General features: G+C 34.3%; 1 protein-coding gene across 2 annotated transcripts in view; it reads left to right on the top strand.

The window, feature by feature from the left end:
* Usp32 (Ubiquitin specific protease 32) overlaps positions 1-18,099 on the top strand; it is a 216,072-nt gene that overhangs the window by 16,917 nt on the left and 181,056 nt on the right. For both annotated transcript variants that reach the window (XM_089095543.1, XM_089095544.1), the window contains exons 2-3: positions 1,194-1,321; positions 3,132-3,237. In XM_089095543.1, the coding sequence (XP_088951669.1) occupies positions 1,194-1,321; positions 3,132-3,237 (234 nt within the window). The remainder of the gene's footprint in view (positions 1-1,193; positions 1,322-3,131; positions 3,238-18,099) is intronic.

Below are 18,099 nucleotides of genomic sequence, written 5' to 3' on the forward strand. Positions count from 1 at the left end.
AAGAACCAAAAAAAACACATTGTGCCCACATCGTTCTTTACTTAGGCAGCGCTAGTGCGCTGCTTATGAAAAGTATGGTTAATTTTCAAATAATTTGCTTTGTCAGTTGATAATTGTGATGATTTTGTCTATTGAGTCTTATAAGCCAGCTTAGCGTTTCTTTGGATAGATGGAACTGACAACTTTTATTTCCATTGCGTGACTTGTCTTGCCACATGGCTTTTGCCAAATAGCCTACTTTTTATACTACCTAATTAGTTGTGACCCACATTTTAAATTTGTTTGATTTAATTTTGGCTGCAACAAAGATGCAATTAGGCAACTGCAGGTTGTTATTATCTTTTCCCACTTTACCTTTATTAATTCTTTACAAGCTAGTATATTATACCATAAAAAGGAATTGGAGGGATCCCTCTGCCTCAGAAGGAATAGAAACCTTTTCATTGCCTTTTGGACAAAACTGATAAAAGTAAGAATGCCTTTTATTTTGTCTTGTAAGTTTTCTTTGAAAGTACGTTGATTTTTTTTAAAGCCATTTATATTATGAAATCATTGTGCAATTCAATTTTTGTTGCAACAATCTACTATCAGTGTGAATTTTGTGACACAAAATTTCATAGGAATCATTTTTCATAGGGGCCTAACATAACAGGATGTTAGGTAAAGGAGGCCTTTGGGCTCACTCCTTCTTGAGAATAAAAAAAAAATCTAGAGTTTCTCAGATATTTGATTTGTGGGGTACAAATCTTTTCCTCCCACTTCCCAAACCCAACCATTGACAATTTTCAGCAGTAATCTTCTATCACTATGAATTTTTGCATGCTCAAAATTTCATGGGAATTATTTCTCATGAGGGGAGGAGGGGGCTCAAATCAAAGTGTATAAGGGGGATAAGGTTTTTGAGCTCACTAATTATTCAGAATCACAACGAACGAAAGATTTTTACCTTTGTTTCACGAAAATTTAAGAAGGGGTAGAGGGAAATGCATTTTTCAGAATCTTGGGAGGGGGGGGAAGGAAATTTGCCCTTTAAAAAAAATCTATGAAAGCACCAAAAAGGGCCTCACAGCAAACAAAGGACAAACTAGATCCTGGTTTGGGGTAAATTATGCATCCTTCCTCCACCACCCATATATTAAAAATTTAAACTATTGCTTCTTGATTATTTGATGAGTTATTAATTTTGTTTTTAGTGAATGATAGTGAAGTTTCTAGAATAAAGGAAGCATTTCGGAGGCTATCTGGCAACACTGGAGTCCTTTCAAAGTGTGCCTTCATCAGAGACATCCTTGGAGAAAATGTCCCATGCGCCCTAGCTGAGGTAATTGTTTTAACTTTATATATACAGTATACTCAGTGGTGTCAATTCCCCAAAATCTAGGGCGTGGGGGGTTAGGAGAGGGAGTACATTTCTCAAAATCTAAGGTTGGGAAACCTTTTGTATTTTCTGTAAAAGTACTAAAAACAGTTTTCAATGGAAATATTCTAAAAAGAATGTTTTTTCGAAATCTTGGGAGGGAGCGAAAAAACTCGAGTGGAGCATATGAACCCTTCTCCTTCCAATTGACTCCCCTTGGTATAAATATATTCATATATTTAGCTGTAATGTTAGCTGTAACTATGATAGTTATTTTTGATAAAGGAACATTTAACTTGAATCTCGAATATATAAATTAAGTGTTTGTTTGTCTTTTTACATTTGCACTGGAAAATAAGCCAAACTAATGAAGCCAGAGATGTGGCTTAAACTTGTATTAGTTGATATAATCTATTGTACTACTTGGGCAACTTGATCGCATAGGTTACATTTCCGCTACACACGCAGAAAAATCTGCCTCCAACCTTTACTCTCACTGGTTAGTCGTAAAAATAGCTTTTGAAAGTTGAATAGCCTATAGCCCAACTCACCAAACTATGGATGGGATATATTTATTTAACAATGAAGCTGTGCACAATTTTGTTTTTGTAGACAAAATGTAACTATAGTATCATAATTTCACTGGTTAGTCGTAAAAATAGCTTTTTAAAGTTGAATAGCCTATATAGCCCAACTCACGAAGCTACAGATGGGATATATTTTCTTAGCAATGAAGCTGTGCTCAATTTTGTTTCTGTAGACAAAAGTAACTATAGCATCATATACAGTCATAACACTAATGATGATTCAGTTCCGCTAATTTACTTAACCAACAGGCTTTTCAATTCTGTGGGAGGGGCAGTTACCCCCTCAATCTTATAGTCCCTCTTAAATTTTGAAAATAATTTTTTTTTTATATTTTCATTGCAATCTTTTTTTGTATTATTGCTAAAAAAAGACCAGGAAAACGGCAAATTGCTCCTCCTAGATTTTTAAACTGACACTTTGCCCACCCCTTAAATTTTGTGAATTACGCCCCTGTTGGTCCTTGGCTTGGTCACTTCAGCACTTGATGGTATGGTAGAGCATTAGCATAGTGTAGTTTTGTTTCTATAAAAAAAATTAGCAGGTGTAAATGGTAAAAAGATACCATTTACCAAATGGGTGCTAGAGATGATGCATAGGTGAGCAATAAATGATCAATAATCAAAACTAATGAGAGTTAAGTATGAAATAAAATACAGAATAAAATGAAATAAAAGTGTCCTCGTGTCACACAAGGAGACCCCCCCCCCCCACTCACTAAAACTTTCTGTTTGCCTACCATGGAAACAAGACATACTTTTCAATAGCTTGAACATAATGTTTAGTCCGGGTACGAATGTTGTTGCTACTGATAATTTATTCTTATTTACTGTATTGAAGATTTCTAGACTGACTTATTTATTTACCCTAAGATTAAAAAACCTTTAATGAAATGGTAATTTGTGACTAAAATGTAAGAAAACTTTCAGGTAGGTTACTATATTTTTTTCTTCCCCCTAAGGGTGGCCTGGGGGAAGAATTTTCGAAAAAAAACAAAGGAGATTTTGAGTCTGAGTCTCACTGCTTTAAGCCTCATTTTTGTCTGAACCTCATAGTTATCTTCTCAGAAGTGGCAACCAAACTGAAAATTTGTTAAACAGTCTACCATCAAATGTTTCTTTATGTCAGAGCATTGTAACCTATATTTTACATTACTGTGTTACTAATCAGGGTTCATTTTCAATTATAGCATATTTTCACGTTGTATGGAGGAACATCTCGAGGCATTGGCTGGAAAGAGCTGGTCTGTGGACTTGTTCTTTTGACAAGAGGAACACACGAGGAAAGACTCTTATGTAAGTTTACTCTGTATATTTTTATGGACAATAAAAGAAGAAGAATAAATAATTGTTTAAATAGGGATAAATCCTTTTATTAGACAGTTAAAACAATGATGAAATCTCTGGATATTTCGGTTACTTCAACAGTAATCGTCATCAACTGATAAACTAAATTATTACAATTAAAACAACGATATTTATACAACACAGAGTAATTACATATTGTTTAGTGCTCTTATTTATTCAAGCAATTATGGAAGCAACTCTTGCAACCTTGACTTCCCAGTTTCCGGTTCATTAGCTTGATTTGAATTATCTGGTGTGCTAGAGGTCAAACGTATTGGGAGAAATTAATTTTATTTTATCTGATTTAAGTCAAACTCACCCGCATCTATATTGAAAGCCATGTTTTTGAATAAAATTTTCTTAATTTCAATTGTTTCCCTGAAAATTTGCTTTAAGCCCTGGTCCCTGGAAACCAAAGAATCATTCTCGAACATAATAAAATGATCTGGGAAATTAAAAATGTGTTCCGATAGAGCGGATGTAAAATCTTCGGGTTCGAAACTTCGTTTTAAGGCCGACAAAATGTAATCTTGATGTTTCATTTTTAAATTCCGGTTAGGCCGTCCCGCATAGGAGTTTCATGGAAAGGGATAGTGGTCTTCAAAAATACTTAAAGAGAGAAGAATGGAAAAGAACAGGGTGAGTAAGGGAGAAAGAGGGAGGGGAGAAGAGAGTAAATACTTTTAGACAAACAAATGCAGAAAGATCAAGGTTGAATTTATCAGTTAAGTTTGTTTCAAGGATACGGAAGTAATAAGGACCTTAAAGTTTTAAGGGAGAAACTTCCAGGTAGGCTATTTGGGGCGAGCTTCGTAGGGAAAATGGTTTGTGTGGAAGAGTCCTGATGAGTAAAGACAGAAACAAGCGCAAGTGACTATTTATTGAATGATGTTATTCTGTTTATGTATTAATGTGTTTCTGTTCCTTTATCACACAAAAAAGTAGGAAACACACAGAAAAGAAAACACGGCTGTATTTTGGTTAAAGCTTCGTAGGGAAAATGGTTTGTGTGGAAAAATTCCTGGTGAGTAAAGACAGAAAAAAGCGTATAGCCAAAAAGACGAAAGATTAAATATACTATTTATTGGGTGATGTTATTCTGTTTATTTTTTAAACAGAGGGGTTATTGGGTGATGGTATTTATTGGTATTTTGGTATTTGGTTATTGGTATTTATTAAACAGATTATTGGGTGATGTTATTTCTGTTTATTTTTATTTGTTCCTTTATCACACAAAAAAGTAGGAAATACACAGAAAAGTAAATACTGGTTAAAGAAAATGAACTAATGATTTAAAACGGACTTAAAAACATATTTACTTGATTACTAGACTTGTCATATCTGAAAACCTTTGCATATTGATTCTTGAACTAGGGAGATATATTTGGCCAGAATGAGTAGATTATAGTATCAATATATTTGTATTTTAGTAGGTGGCTAGTAGAAGCCAATTGCAGTAGTAGGGTAGTAGTAGTAGGGCCAGGGATAGCTTCCTTGTAATAAAGGTACTTTTTGGTTGTTTTAAGTTTAGAATTTTTAATCTTATTTTATAAGCCTATGTTTTTTGTTTGATTTGGGTCTATTTTTCTTTTTTTAGGCCTGGAAAAAGTCGGTCTTAAATTTTTTATCAAGAAAAAGATACATGACTGAATTTCCTGTGGGGCTGTAGTCGGTTTGATCCCATCTTTGTAAAATGGGACCTAGATACCTTGTATGATCTCATATTTGGCTATAATATATATTTGCCATGTTTAGCCGTTTTAATACTTACATGCTGAATAATACTGAAAAATATCTAAAAAAAAACGTACAGAAGTGATCCATCCCATAAAATTCAAAAAAATAGAGATAGAGAGAAATGGAGATTGAAGAAGGAAACAGGAAAAAAGGAAGAAATTGAGCATTGAGCATTGCAAGAAAATGCAAACTGATCAAGTGACAGCAAGTGTATAAAAGGTTGGAAAAATGTCTTTAAACACTTGCTGAAAAGTACCAAAGACTTTTTCAAAATAACATGTTAATTAACCATTAATAATCAAATTAACAGGCTGTTTCAATTTAATAATATATATAATGGAACAAAAATGTTATCATATTAATTATTAATATAGTTATTAGTAAATAATTAATTATTAATCACACTTAAACAAAATAATGAAACATTATTAATAATATATATAAAGGAACAACATTAATATGAAATAAACAAACTGAAATCACCCTGAAGCAACGAATCACACTGAAACAAAATAATGAAAAAAATAGAGTTCATGTTCCTCAAAAAATTGTTTCAAACGTTCGACAACGAGCTGCTATTGAAATATTTTAGTATTTATCGCCTTAAATTAATTATCCTAAGTAAATAGGCTAGTTGATTACTGATCTCGTCTATTCTCATTAGGGAATACACAGGTGCTTTTGTACGGGTTTGTTAGAGCTTGGACTCTAAAGCAGTATCTTTCTCCCGTATTTCTGTTTGCATTGCTCATTATGTTAGGTTATGCCTAATTCAGATCTCACTTCTGCGTGCGTGTGTGACGTTGCAAACATGTTGGTTTAAAATGAAATTTAGTGGAATTTAAGGAATTGAGAAAAAAAAAAAAACAGTTCAAGGTGAGTATTGTTTTAATTTTGCCTATAACTCATAAGTTTTAATTTATACAAAGATTTGTAAGTTCAAGTAATTTAAATCAGTGTCAACGCTGTACCGTTACCTTAGTGAAGGGCCACGCGCCTCCCGTGTATGATAATAATTTTATCGTTTTTCCGCTCACCACTTTGTATGGAAGGGGTGGGTGGTCGTAGAAACTTGGGAGGGGACTCATTCGGTTGAACATTTAGAGTTCGTGTGGCCTTTTCAAGGATTGAAAGGGATTTGATTGTGTCAAGTCCCCCCTGTGCTCTTTTTACTCCATCCATACCCCCCATGACTTTTCTCAGAAGTCACAGACAACCCACTTTTCCAGAATAGTCGAAAGACTAAATGAATATGTCTCCAAGAATAATATGACCTCCGCAGTCCCTAAGATAATGACCGTAAAGTATGCAAAATGCAAGTTGTTTACAGATAAGTTTTATGAAAAAGAGGGTGGGGGGGCGGTTTAATCTCGGTTGTACAGTTTCTTTGCAAGTTTCTGAGATCGTTTCCTAGGCCAATAGGAACATTTATTTTGTCGGGATGGAGGAGGGGGTTAGGAGACCCTGAAATACGCCTAAAATTATTTGGCCATATTCAGCTTGAAGCTTATAGTCGTAAGTCATTGAGTGGAAGTTATTGCATTTTCTTTCTGGGAATTTTGTTCTGATTGGTTTGTAACTTAGATCCTGAATTCCTCAGGTTAAGGGGACACAAAACAGGGCTTGTCAAGGGCTGAAATAATTTTCCACCCTGAAAGGCATGGCGCTTAAACTCATGTACTCTGAGGGGGGGGGGTCTGATGTACAAACTCTAAATATGGGGCCTTGAAATGATTTAAATCATTTTCTCCTGATTGGCTTGAAACTTTATTGGGAGATAAAAACCATTTCATTGGGAGAGAGAAGGGTGTTAGGGACGCAGAAACAGCCCTAAAGAATTAATTTCTGTGATCAGTTTGAAATTTACAGCCGTAAATGCCTTGATCAAGCGGGACACAATGTAAAAAAAACTAGTTTGGGAGAGTGGTTTTCCCCACAAATGCGGCCAAAAAAGGACTAAACGCCCTTTTAACTGAAAGTAATGAGCAACATAAAAACTCAAAACGGACAGAAATTATTCCATACATGAAGGGTTGCCCCTCCTAAATACATTGCTTTTTACGATAAAGTTTGACTGTTTGTCCCAATTTTTTAAGAATGGCTACTGAAACACATGGACCGTTCGTTTAGAATAGGAAGCTTTTTTAAAAGTGCTAACACCTTTAGCGTAAAGAACAAGATATTGAGGAGGGGGCAACCCTTTATTTATGGATTAAATCACAGTTCCATATTTCAGTATCTCATAATGTTTTTTTTCATAATAACTCCATTTTTTTCATAATGTTATTTGAAATTCCTTGGATCAAGTGGAACCCGATTCGCAAAAAAAAACTTTCTATGAACGACTTGAAAGGTATGACCATAAATCCCTTGGCCAAATTGTCACATTTCAATTTCCAAGCAGAAAGTGTTTAGAAAAAAAGAAAAGTGTAGAAAGCAGAAAGAAAGTGTAGAATAAAACTTTTCCATTTCGGTAAATAGAATAACCCACTGAAAGATTACGGATAAAAATAGAAAACCAACAAAATTGATGCGCATAAAATAATATTTGTCTATAATATAGCAGTTATTGTAAAAAAAAACAAAAAACGAATTCATGAAACATACGGAAATAACTAGTGATTTCCCCTAATGGGTAACCGTCTGATTAGAATGGGGCAACCTAGTACGTAATGGGGGGGGGGCTCTTACTGTATATACACCAATTTTTCACAGTTTCATGAATCAACATCTATTTCTTGAATATTTAATATCTTATTTAATTAATATCTTATTAAATATAGTAAAATCTTATTAAATATAGTAATATCTTAATTTATATATTTTATTTATTATCAAGACATTTAGTATCTTAAAAATTAAAAAGGCTAGTAGCCAGTTTTCCAGTCAATCATTGACTTTATGTTTATGATCCCCTTATAGACCATATGAAGAGCTACTAAAGATTATCTTGCCAAAATATTTTTGATTTGAACCTTGATGCCTATGACTGTTCCTTTGTTAGCATCATCCGTATACCATGAATTTATACGATCCAAATTATTAACTTCTCATGAATATTTTATGTATTCTAATTTTATTAAATTATTTTTGCACGAGTCTAGAACTTAGCTCCAGACTAAAACTGAATTCGCGTCAAATTGACATTGAAAATTTTTTATAGCTTTAAAAAAGGGAGATTGATGTCAACGCTTTTGAAACTAAGTTCTTTCTTCAAGCAAAAACGAATAGACGACGTTGCTACTAGAATTTCTGCTAGTATGTCTAATTGGAAACGAAAATCTCTGAATATTGTGGAAGAATTGCCCGAAAAATGGTACTTTGAATTCATATCTTTAATACTGCCGACAGTATATAAGAATGCTTCTAAAAAAATTTTTTTTTGAATTTATTTCAAAAAAGAAAATTTCTGGGTGGGAAATCAATGTTTAAAAACTCTAATGTGTAATAGGAGAACTGATTATTTGCCCTATGAAGATTTTTTTTCCACAAGATGACGTGAAAATCGGGTACCAAAGAAAAACCGATTCCTGGCAAAACCTAGCTTCATTCTTAGGGTTTCTGGACTGTATGTCATAGATTCTGGAACCTTGTAGCAGGCCTGTATTTACCAATAGGCCTGAGCCTAGGGGTGCACAATGCCAGGGGGCGCAATAAATTATCACTGAGTGATTTTTTTTCTTAACAAAAAACTGGACTGCTGTGATTTATCGTCAAAGTGCCCGGTATACTCCAACGCTGTGCTGCCTATTCACCCAGAAGTGATTTGAAGACAGCAAAGAAATTCCATGGCCACTCGTAAACTTTCAGATGTCTCCCAAGAATGGCAGCTGAGAGTTTGCTATTACCTCTCTCTTTTATTACTTTTGGCTCACCAGTTGTATCCTGTTCATTGTTTCCGCTATCCCCGAATTTACGGGGATTTCCGCGAAAATCTTGCAAAAAATGGGAGCGGCAAAAACGCTTGGGCCTAAGCGTCAAAGCCTTAAATCCAGCCCTGCTTGTCTGTATAGCCTTAGAACTGTGTCGGACGACAGGCATCAGGTGCGTGTTGTATGACGTCATACTAGTTTTTCATTTGACCAGTTTTCTATGGGACTATCTCTTACCCCTGAATTACATAAAAGAAAAAAGTTTTTTTTAAACTGAAGTAAGGAGCGACATCAAAACTTAAAACGAACAGAAATTATTCCGTATATGAAAAGGGATGTCCCCTCCTTAACGTCTCGCTCTTTACGCTAAATTTTTTTATTGCTTAAAAAAGTACAGTTGTGACAAAGAATCAAACTTTAGCGCAAACATCGAGGCGTTGAGGAGGGGACAGCCTCTTTCATGTACGGAAGAATTTCGTTTCGTTTTAAGTCTTGATGTCGCTCCTTACTTTCAGTTCAAAAAACTTGTTTTTTTATTTAATTTACACCAATTTACACAATTTAATTAATACCATACATGAAAAATTAAAAAGAAATTTGCATATTAATTTTGCCAGATTTAATCCGTATATAAAGGGTTGCCCCCTCCTCAATATCTTGCTCATTACGCTAAAGGTGTTAGTACTTAAAAAAAAACAACTTCCTGTTCTAATTAAACGGCCCCATGTTTTGGTAGCCGTTCTTAAAAAATTGTGACTAACAGTCAAAGTTTAGCGTAAAGAGCAAGGTATTTAGGAGGGGGTAACCCTTCATATATGAAATAATTTCTGTCCGTTTTGAGTTTTAATGTTGCTCCTTACTTTCAGTTTAAAAAACTTGTTTTTTTTTTAAATTTAATTTCTGATCTTTTTTTCGAAAAATTACGGTAATTCTGGATCACCTTCCATGAAATATACCCCCCCCCCCTCCTCACGGAAGAATCCTCCGTGGAAATTTCATCCAACGTAATGTGCACCCCCCTCAAATTCCCTTCTGACAGTTGCATCCTGGCTGAAAATCCCCCCTCCCCGTAAAGTTGCTTATGGACAATTCAGCTTGAAAAATTTTCCTTAGCTTTCTTTCAATTGAATAAAACTTTAATCTCCAATCGGTTTTCAATCACTCCAGAAATGCCCCCTTCCGTGGAAATTATTTCCCGGAAATCAAAACACGCGGAAAATAGCCCCCGGATAATTCCCCCGGAACATCTCCACATGAAAAAATTGGCAAAGAGAGTGTAAGACAACTAAAATGTTGAAATCCTTACAGTAATTCTGTCAAATCCCCCCAGTGTAACCTTTCCCCTGGAAAATTCACCCCTCGAAAATTTCCCTATAGAAAACCTCCCCAAGCACACCCCTCCTTTTTTAAAAGTGTCTGTATACTTCCCTATAACAAATACAATGCGTAAACAATGGTCAAATTTCATAAATTACAGGTCTCCCCCCACGGAATGGGGTGGGGGGCATTTTATACCAAAGACATAGTTATTTGATCTTTCAACTATACTGAACAAAAGGGCTATTTCAAAATTTTTATCAGATAACTTTGGGGGAAAATGGGCGTGGGAGGAAGGCCAGTTGCTTTCCAATCTTTTTTGTCACTTAAAAAGGGCACTAGAACTTTTAATTTTCGTATGAATACACCCTCTCCCGATATTCTAGGACCGTTATTTCAATACGATCAACCCTTGGGGAAAAACAAATAAACACGCATCCGTGATCTGTCTCTTGGCAAAAAATAGCAAAATTTTACTTTTTGTATTTGTTTTAGCTTGAAACTTATACAGTAAAGATCTCTGGTACGTTGAATGTGATGGCATGATTTTCATTCTGATACCTCAAATTTTAGGGGTTGTTTCCTCTATAATGCGTTAATGAATGAACAACTTGAGTGGTAGGGGGTCTATCATACAAGTACCATTTGTCACATCTAAGTACAATTCTTTCGCTGCATGTTAGAAATATTACAATACTGTAAAACGGCGTTTACACCCAGAAACTCTACTGTAGCTCATGTTACACAGTTATTAATCCTTTTATAACTGTGCCCACATAGCGCCTTGTTTGTAGTCTTCACATTTTACTTTTATTTTTATACATTAACCATTGAATCTAAATGTAAGAACTCAAAATGCCACATTTCCGTAAATATAGTTTTGTAGTCACAATTCTGTGTGTCTGGACACAAGTCTTTTCTGGCATCTGGCGAGCAAATAATTTGCCGATCTTCTTTTTATAAATTCCGTAGGCAAAGCCATATAACAAAAGCCAGTATATGGTGACATAGCAAATAGGGCTATGGTGACAGCAAGGTGCAAAACAATTTTAGTTATTCTGTTTTATTTCCTGTTTTAATTGTAAATATTATCCCAACTTTGTACTTTGATTAAAGGCATCTTTGGAACCTTTTTAATTTCATATGCTCAATTAAAAAGTCGTAAGTCCTAATGTGTCCAATTTGCTTAAACTCATTTCAATTCCAAAAATCTTCACTGTAAGAAGAATTTAAATTTAGAGCTGTGTAAATATCAAACGTTAATTCTAGAAATTTGAATATATTTTACAAGCTATTCAAATATTTGTAGGTTTTAATTCAGCATAAACCAATATAAATGTTCTTGATTATTTTTATTTTACGTTAAGCAATTATTGAATATCTAACCTCTTTAGGATGGACACCATGAAATTCTAATGCTTGCTAAAGTAAAATGCTTTTTTTTAATATTCCTCAATGTTTACAGTTCATGGGGAAGCTTTGAAAGTTTGAGAAGTTTAACTCATTTTATTTACATATTTTGCTCTGATGTCAGCATCAGCGATGACAGGATTTATATGCGATATATATGTATTTTATGTGTGTAATTCAGACATGGACCGCTCTTGCCCCCCAATAAAAATGCTGGAGATTCGCCCCTGGGCAAATACATATATATATATATATATATATATATATATATATATATATATATATATATATATATATATATATATATATATATATATATGTATATATATATATATATATATATATATATATATATATATATATATATATATATATATATATATATATATATATATATATATATATATATATATATATATAGATGTTTTTTTTTGACAAATGATAATAATCTTATGTATCTTCTTTTGACAAGGGATATGATATTATAATTAGTTGATTATGTATGGTAGACTGACGCAATGTATATTATTATTATTTATTTATTACCCGTCAAAGAAAAGGTACAAAAGACGGAGCATCACTAAAAAAGGAAAAACACTAAAAAAAAAACACAAAGAAAACACAAACAAATTACAAAGACGAGAAACAAAAACTCAATTATACACTGCATTGCAGGTATGTAACATATTTTACTTTTTAAACTCCCAAATACTGAAGAAACATAAGTAATATGAGCATCGTTGCATCTAGCAACAATTGGTAAAAAATTAAACCAAATAATCATCAGTGAATTAAAAAATATAAAGTAGATAATCCTATCTACTAGTCTAAATATGACAAGAGGCGGTAAAAGAGATTAAGACAATCAATTTGGTAAGAGTTATTAAGACAACTAAAAAGAATTTCGTATAACAATTCTGTCCAAACCCCCAGTGTAACATTTTCCCTTGAAAATTCATCCCGGGAAATTTTCCTCCCCAAGGAAGATTCTCCCAATAGAAATCCACCCTAAGCACACCCCCCCCGAAAAATCTATGTATACTTCCCAATAACAAATACAATACGTAAACAATGGGCAAATTTCATAACTTACATGCCTCTTCCCAAGGACTGTGGGGGTCATTTTACACCTAAAGACATATTTATTTGATCTTTCAACTATACTGAACAAAACGGCTATCTCAAAATTATGACCAGATAACTTTGGGGAAATAATGGGCTTGGGAGTGGGGCCAGTTGCCCTCCAATCTTTTTGTTCACTTAAAAAGGGCACTGAAACTTTTAATTTCTGTTTGAATACACCCTCTCCCGATATTCTAGGACCATTATTTCAATGTGATCACCCCTGAAAAAAACGACCACCCCTGAAACCTGTCTTCTGGCAAAAATCTCTGGTACGCTGAATATGACGGCGTGATTTTCATTGAGATTTCTTGAATTTTAGGGGGTGTTTCCTCCTTATTTAAAAAATCAGGCAATTTTTCTCAGGCTCGTAACTTTTGATGGGTAAAACTAAACTTGATGAATCTTATATTCACGGTAAAAAATTCGTTCGTACTTTTACGCTAAATTATGGTGCAACAAGTGGGCCTTATGCTAAAAAAGCGTACTTTTACTAACGGACGCTAGTTCAGCGTGTTTCAGTCAGAGGGTTAAAAATAAGGTATTCTAGCGTACATTGTGACTGATTTAACGTTATGGGTGGACCCACTGTATTCGTCACAGCCAATCCCTGCGATCCTGAAATTACAATTTTTCAACATAAAATAACCCTTTTCTGTTTCGAAACTACAGTCATTTAGCGTAATTTTTCGTTAGTTTGACGTGAGAGGCGTGGCCTTCCAGTTTCATTTCCACCTATTAAAGAAACCTCTGCGTCTTGATTTTTTGGCGTACAATTACGCTCCTTTAGCGTAAATGGATAATGATTAGCCGTTAGGGGTGGGGCAACCCATAAAAGTTTATATGGGAGGGGATTTTTTCCCCTCCACGTGATTTTTTGGGGTCAGGACAAAATGATTTTTTTTGGAGCAGGGAGGGTCCCGATTTGAAATTTTGAATTGCAGCTTTTAGAATTTGATTAATTGCAAAATTAATATAGTACAACTATTATTCAAACCAGCATTATTGTTCAACAATTGTTAAAAATAGTCTATAATCTAACAGTTGTATTACAATTAAATCGTTTCCAATAGCAAACAGGTTGTCAAACGACTGGAAAACAGTAGTTTGACAGGCGTACCGCAATCGAATCCTAATGTATTGAACAAAAAAAAACAGCTTTTTCAACTGAAAGTAAGGAGCAACATTAAAACTTGAAATGAACCAACATTATTATCTATATGATGGGGTTCGCCCCTTAGTCAATACCTAGCTCTTTACGCTTGATTTCGAATTCCAAATCTTTAAGAATGACACTTGAAGCACAAAGGCCGTTGAATTAAAATAGATCACTTTTTTTGAAGATCTAAATCACAGTTTAGCGTAAAGAGTGAGGTATTGACTAGGGGGAAAACCTCCTCATATACGTAGTAATTTCTGATTATTTTAAGTTTTAATGTTGCTTATTACTTTTAGCTGAAAAAACTTATTTTTTTAGCTTAATATCTGGTCGTTTTTTAAGTAATGCTTGGAAATCCGGTTCTCCCTTCATAGAAATATCCCTTCCCCCATGAAAATATCGTCCCACGTAATCCCCTTCCCCGACCCCCCTGATAAAAAAATCCCCCTGAAAACGTCGGGATACTTCCAAATAATAAATACTATATGTAAACAATGGGCTAAGTTCATAACTTGTAGCCCTCCCCTCAGGGGATTTGGGGGATTAAATCATCTTTAAAGACTTGGTTATTAAATTTTCGATTATGCTGAACCAAATGGTTATTTCAAAATTTTGATTGGTTGACTGAGAAAAAAAAGCAGGGGGGATTCCACTTGGCCCTTACTTTCTTCGTAATATAAAAAGGAACTATAATTTTAAATTTTTTTTTGATTGAGCCATCTCGTTATACTCTAGGACCACTGAATTGATACAATCACCCATGGAAAGAAAAAAAAAACAAAAAAAAACAAAACAAAAAAACCTGGCTCCGGGTTTTTTTTTGGCGAAACAAAAAAAATTCCACATTTTTGCCGATAGAAGCTTAAAACTACTAAAGAAGAGTTTTCTGATACACTTGATCTGATGGTATAATTTTATTAAGATTTTATCACTTTTAGGGGGTGTTTCCCCCTTTTTTCGAAAATAAGGCAAACTTTTTCAGGCTCGTAACTTATATATTTGAAATCAGCAAAAAAAACAATTATTTTGATGTATCTATTGGTATCAAAATTTCATTTTTTTGAGTTTCATTGACTATTCTGCCGGGTCGCTCCTTACTTACAGTTCGTCACCACGACCTTTTTGAAAGGCTGGTATTTAAACACAGATCCAGATTTCAGGGGAAAATATCAAGTCAAATGGCAGTAGAAAAAAGTGCGAAAAGACCTTGATCCATCGTACCGTACAAAGCTTAAATTCAAAGGGAAACTTGCCAAGCGAAACCTCTACTATGTCCAGCGCAGTTGCTCCTGCCTAGTATACTAAAAACTGCATACGGAAACTAACTACATGACGAGAAAAAAGCATAAACAATCTTGACCTATCACTTTTGACTAATTGGTATCAACTTAAAAACACGACCATCAGACCAAACACTACGGAAAAAGACAAACGAATCCAATTATTTCTTTATGATTCAATATAAATATATAACTCAATATAATCAATATCAAAAATATTTGACTAAGAAATTACAATAAAAACAAGAAAAATTATTTTTAAGTTTGTTTAAAAATTCCCTGACTCTTGCTGGTAGGAGAGCTTTCTTCACTGGTTCCATCTTGGCAACTTAACTGCAAAGATTGTTCATATGGTTACTACAATCAGGAAGGGTTCTTCGTAACAATAAGTAATTATTCAGTGGGAAAATAATTTCAGTGTGTATAGCATTCAGGTTAGGTCAAACTGTGATTAACAATATCTTCAGCAACGGCAGTAGCGAAGACAGGATGTTATTTTCGGAGGAAGACCTAGGATATAAGAGAGGGATGACTCCTTGGTTATATCAAGTAAAAGCGATTTAAAATTATTGTAGGCTAGGTTAGTTTTAGCAAGATGGAGGTAGAACAGGTTGCAAAATTAGTCCAGCAGAGTTTAAGGAGGCCAGGAAATACAGACATAATAGACACAAAAAGATAGCTCAGTTTCTCTGAAGTCTTAGGAAGGAGTGGGGTGAGGGTTTTTATTTTAGCTGAGACTTAGGAATGATTTGTGCAAATTTTTGGGAATTATAATCTTTTTCCAAGCAAAGGATTGCATGATCGAAAGGAAAGTTAAAACTTAAAAAATTTGATGGAATCTATAACTCAGCGATATTATGTAAAAAAAAAGCTTGCTTCTTTGCGAAAACAGTCAAACTTCGAAGTGGAAGCCCATCTTGTGGCTATTAGAAGATTCAGAATTTAAGCTTTAAGTTTTAACGTCGGTTTAAGTTTTAATGTTGCTCCTTACTTTCAGTAAAAATAAAACTCGTTTTTTAGTTAACCCCTCATAAAACAAGTCAATGATACCTCAAAACGTTCCATTTTGCTACATATTGAGGAAATACAAAGAACTTAATGTTTCGCCAAAATTTACCATAAGATTAGCCACGTCGCACTTGCCCTTAGTAGCTAAATGTAAGTTGATAGATTTTTTTGCTTAAGTCGCAATTTCAATTAAATCATCCCAAAATATAATAAAAACTTCCTGCAAATCAAACTTGGAACGGAAGCATTGACAAACAAAATATAAAGCATTCTTACTAATGATTTCCAGTCAAGTAATATTCTAAATAAAATCAAACAAAAAAAAATGTATCAAGGCTATTTACAAGTTAAGGCTATTTCACTTAAGAATTTATTTACCCTTTGAAAAGAGCTCCTCATAACACATGGCTGAAATAATACTCTTCTGTTGCTGATATTCCAATTGTATGGACTTTACTGACAAAGAATCCATTTTGAATAAACACTCCCAGATAAGGCCACAAACGATCTTGAACTATGCAAAAATCAAACGAAGATGGGATAATTGTAAAATAGAGTGATGATGTCTTTGGGATGGATGCTCTGCTTACCGATATGTACATCTATTACACCTAGAAGTAGACAGCAGTTAGAGCAAGACGTAGATGGCACAGTAACCTTTCAAATTGAACAAGAAAGCATTGCTTCCCGAAACATCCAAAAGATTAAGGCGTTCTGAAATTCAAAGTAATTCACACAGATAACCAGAAAAAAGAAAAATTCCTATTATAGAAGTATTCGATTTGCAAATGTAACCACCTCCTCCCATAAAATGTCCAAGATGAGTTTAACAGGCAAAAAAGAGAATATGTCGGCTTTCTAAATTCAAAACACCTTATCCTGAATTTGAAATTATGACTATGATGTACTGACACATGATCCAATGACCATCTCTCTCACCCTGCCTAAAATACATTGTCTTGAGGCAGTACAGCTAGCCTCTAATTTTAACAATCATACACATCTTCAAAACAAGGCTCTAAACGACAGATAACACCTTCCACGAATGAGATAAGATGATGTAGGATCAAGATCAAAATCAGGTACTTCTCTAATGTTCCAGCAAACAAGAGTGGAGCTCTCTTCAGAATCGCAGTAAAGATACGCCAGCTCTTGATCATAGCTTAGCGATTTCTTTGACAGAATGAGAAAGAACTGTCCGAGCGATCTAACCACATCCACTATTTCAGCAGCTTCTACAGCTGAGTCTGTCACATCGCTATTCACATAAAGTCTTTTCTTATAGACAACACCCTTGAAAATAGGTCCTGGACTAAGCATGTGTCTTTCCCCAGCTTATGTGGAAACAGTGTCAAGTAGCAAGTGTTTGTCAGCTTTCAATTTTTAGAAACTGTATAGCTGATTTCCTGACACATTCTATTTGAAAGAGATAGGTAATTCTGGTACTTCTGGTAACTCTTGGCCATTGTCTTGGTCAAATTTCTAGTTGAGGATGCACTTTTAGCAACAGCTTTAAAATATCTGTGTCTTGATTCAAATTGAAGAGTCGAATAGTGAATTAGGGGGCCCAGTGTTCGCACATACAAAGGAAAGTGACGCATTGTATGGTCCTTGAACCTATTTTCATCATCCTCAAATATTTTTGCTTTCAATTCAAGGTACATTCTTATTGTAAAACCTAACTTTGCAATAAGCATGTCTGAAAACCTCCGACTTGACACAAGCAATACAATTTTCTCCTTATCAGCAACATTAGGGACCAACATTCATTTTCGGCCTTTCTTGAAAAGAAATGGCTAAGTATTAGAGGAAACTGGCGAGGAAATACAAAATTTTTAATTGCATTAACTTCAAGGCACTTGAAATCATTTGAGAAGGGAGGAGGTTTGTCCTTAGCATCTATATC

This window comes from Artemia sp. Qi Xiang Cuo, chromosome 10 (genome assembly GCF_049724085.1).
Source record: "Artemia sp. Qi Xiang Cuo chromosome 10, ASM4972408v1, whole genome shotgun sequence".
NCBI lineage: Eukaryota > Metazoa > Arthropoda > Branchiopoda > Anostraca > Artemiidae > Artemia > Artemia sp. Qi Xiang Cuo.